The sequence below is a fragment of the Palaemon carinicauda genome, chromosome 29 (genome assembly GCF_036898095.1).
Source record: "Palaemon carinicauda isolate YSFRI2023 chromosome 29, ASM3689809v2, whole genome shotgun sequence".
Lineage (NCBI taxonomy): Eukaryota > Metazoa > Arthropoda > Malacostraca > Decapoda > Palaemonidae > Palaemon > Palaemon carinicauda.
Window position 1 is genome coordinate 21,860,236 of NC_090753.1, and position 3,733 is coordinate 21,863,968.

The 3,733-nt window shown below is 41.1% G+C and overlaps 1 protein-coding gene across 1 annotated transcript; it reads right to left on the reverse strand.

Annotated features, from left to right (window-relative positions):
* Positions 1-738: 738 nt before the first annotated feature.
* On the reverse strand, positions 739-3,504 carry LOC137622436 (uncharacterized). Its single transcript, XM_068353045.1, has 4 exons — positions 2,919-3,504; positions 1,831-2,658; positions 1,394-1,539; positions 739-1,110 (listed from the first exon to the last, which is right to left on the reverse strand). The coding sequence occupies exons 1-4, from the start codon at positions 3,502-3,504 to the stop codon at positions 739-741; spliced, it is 1,932 nt and encodes a 643-aa protein (XP_068209146.1).
* Between the last annotated feature and the right edge of the window lie 229 nt (positions 3,505-3,733).

Genomic DNA, 3,733 nt, shown 5'->3' on the forward strand with positions numbered 1-3,733 from the left:
CCACCACAACCCCGTCACTGACACCCTCAGTCTGATCCAACCAAAAGTAAACAAAAAAAAAGTTAATAACAGTTGTTTAATAGTTAACAACTACTAAGGGGGAGGGGGTCACTGAACAAAAAGATGAGCTCCAACACTGATAATATACTGTAATGATAATAAATAATGTAACAGCATATAAAAACACACACACGAACGTGACACCTCCCTCTTTCAAAAAGAAAAAATATTCAAATTGAATAAATTTTTCAGGCAAGTAAATACCAAACAATGACACACAAATTTTAAGAAAATTACCTTACTCAAAAAAAAAACAAAAAAAAAAAACAAAGGGTATCTTACAACTAAACCAACACTACCTTAAAACTAATAACTAATCACTATGACAAATAGTACTACGCACTTCCAGGAATAAGATACAACCCACCTGCTGGCAATGTACCAGTACGAGGATCAAACTACACTTTGAACATAAACCTCCAATAATCATTGACCAAAAATTTTCACATAAGAGGCAGACTTTAACCATCAATAAATCTAAACCTAGATTGTCCAAAATCCGAGGAGCGGTCAACTTTTGGCCCTCCCCTCAAAGTCCTCTGACTTCCTACAATAAACATTCGTGGCAACAAAAAAGAAATACTGATTAATTAACGACAAAAGAAACTTATTACTACATAATACATAAGGAGCGTGATCTGGACCAAGGTAACAGAGCAGAGTTATACCGACCTACATTCAAGATAGTGTGTCTGGGATGTAATTGTCCACTCCCCTAACATGCTTAATAACCAGAGGAAATTCTTGCAACTCAAGAGCGCACCTTAGAATCATTTGATTAGCGCCCTTCATACGCTCGATGAATACTAACGGGTTGTTGTCCGTCCAGATTTCTACTGGGAAGGAGAAATTGGTGACATAGGCCTTGGAATGTACTAAGGTGCGGACCAGGGCCAGAGCATCCTTCTCGATGGTAGAGTACTTTCTTTCCGCAGCCAGCAGCTTATGACTGTAGTAAGAAACGGGGCGTACTATACCATTATTACCTCGTTGGAAGAGAACTCTGCCTATCCCCACGTCACTAGCATCCACAGCTATTATAAATGGCTCCTGAAAATTAGGGAAGGTTATTATGGGATTGGAAACGAACAAAGTTTTCATTTTGAGAAAAGCCTTCTCACAATCCGCTGACCACATAAATTTTTTACCCTTTTTTAACAAGTCCATCAGAGGCTGAGCAAGGTCAAAGAAGTTCCGCACAAACCGCCTATAATATCGCAGCATTCCTAAAATCCGACGCACTTCTCTGATGTTACACAGTCTCTTCAATCCTACTATGGCATCCAGGTTAGCTCGTTTGCCCAAGACCTACCTCATGTCCTAAATAGCTAACCTTGGTCTTCTCAAACTCACATTTCTTCAAATTTACTACAAAACCAGCCACAAGTAAGACCTTAAATACCCGCTTCAAACGACGCACATGTGTCTGCCAATCATCGCTGTGGACTACCAAGTAATCAATATAAATGTCGACACCATCTAAACCACAAAAAATTCTATTTATCAGCCTTTGGAAGATAAAAGCGTCGTTCTTCAATCCAAAAGGCATGACTTTACACTCATACAACCCAAATGGAGTGGCAAAAGCTGAATTTTCTCTGGCTTGATCAGATAAAGGGACCTGCTAGTACCCCTTCAACAAATCTAATTTAGTAATGAACTTGGAGGGTCCTATCTGATCGTGACAGTCGTCAATTCTGGGAAGAGGAAAAGAATCACTTTTAGTATGTACGTTGACCTTTCTATAGTTGACACACATTCTAAACTCACCATCGGGTTTCTTTACTAGCACCACGGGAGAACTCCAAGGACTAATGGAGGGATGGATGAGGTTATGCTCCAACGTGTATTTTATTTCCTTCTCGACGAAAGCTCGTTTCTCTGGGTTCAGTCGATATGGACTCTGCCTCACTGGCAAAGCATCACCAATATCAACATCATGTGCGAGAGGACCAGTCCGCCCCGGAAAATTCTGCCATGAATTTGAGAAAAACATTAATAAATTTAATATATTTTCTCTTTGAGGTGCCTCCAGATGCTTCAACCCTGTTTCTAACAACTCTAAACTTTGAAAGTTAGTATTAAGAGCATCTGCAAACACCTGATATAATTCATCCTCTTCAAAATAATCAACAGAGTCCAAAATAGTAGCTACCGACTCCAAAGGTACCCTCTTGGGTTCTACACTACCACAAGAATAAGATTTTAGACGGTTAATATGAAATACACGGCATTTCCTCCGAGTACCAGGTGCTTCAATTTCATAGTTGGCCTCGGATAACTTCCTCAATACCCTCCAAGGCCCCTCAAATCTGGGCTCGAGAAAGTCACCGAGACCTGTACCCAAAACCAAGACTAAATCACCTGGTTCGAAAGAACGTACCTTACATTTCTTATCATACTTAGCCTTCATTTTACCCTGGGCAGAGGCTAGATTCTCCTTGGCAAATATCCCAGCCACAGATAACTTACTTTTTAGGTTATCTAATACTTCATTTACGCTCTGATCAATCACTTCCCTGGACTCCAAGAACTTATGAAAAATCTCTAATGGGCCACGAATCTTGTGTCCAAAGACCAAATCAAACGGAGCAACACCTGTGGAGGAATTGGGAGGATTACGTAGAGCAAAGAGTGCATAGTGAAGCCCCGTATCCCACTCATCTCCTTGCACAAAACAATGTTTTTTTAACATTGACTTAAAAGTCTGGTTAAATCTTTCCACCACCCCCTAACTTTCCGGGTGATATGGCACACTGGTAAGGTACTGAATGGCCAATTCGGCACACTTACTCCTAAAGATCTCACTTGTGAAATTCGAGCCACAGTCAGACTGAATCTTACAAGGAAGACCAAACCTTGAAAAAAATCTATTATCTTGTCAAATATTGCCCTAGATGTTATCTTCCACTTAGGGATTGCTTCCGGGTATCTGGAAGCCCTATCCATAATTGTCAAAACATACACAAAACCTGTTTTAGTACGGGGCAATGGACCAATTACATCAACTACTAATTCAGAAAATGGTTCACCTAACGAAGGAATTTGATGTAAGAGAACCCTAGGAACCCCTTGATTAGGTTTCCCCATCACCTGACAGGTTTCACAAATGGCAACATATTTCTTTACCGAAGACTTCATCCCCGGCCACCAAAATCTCTTGGTCACCTTCTGAAAAGTTTTACATATACCAATGTGGCCAGCAAAAGGATGTTCGTGAGCCAAGCTCAAAACAGTCTCCCGATACTTGGTGGGAACAACCGTCTGTTTGTTACCAGAGGCCGAGAGCGCCGGCCTATTCAACGGACGGCCCAGACGATACAACAGCCCCTCGTACACCACGAACCTAGACTTGGATAAGTCCTCCGTTCCTCCAAGCTCAAAATCAAATTCATCCTTCTGAGCTTGAATAAAGGATTTTTGGTCACAATCGGGTTTCAACATCTTAAAAAACTCTAAACTATTTCTACATGCTACTGACCCGGGCCCGTCTATGTGTACTTCTAAACTACTACAATTAATATCCTAGTCTAGATCAACTGCACTGTCTTTTTTAGCCACAGCACGAGTAGTTACCGTCACTGGCCAAGAGGTGATAAATACAATGGGAAACACCTCATGTCCTTGAGTGTCAGTTCCCACATCATTCCCCAAAATGCCGTCGATCCCTGGG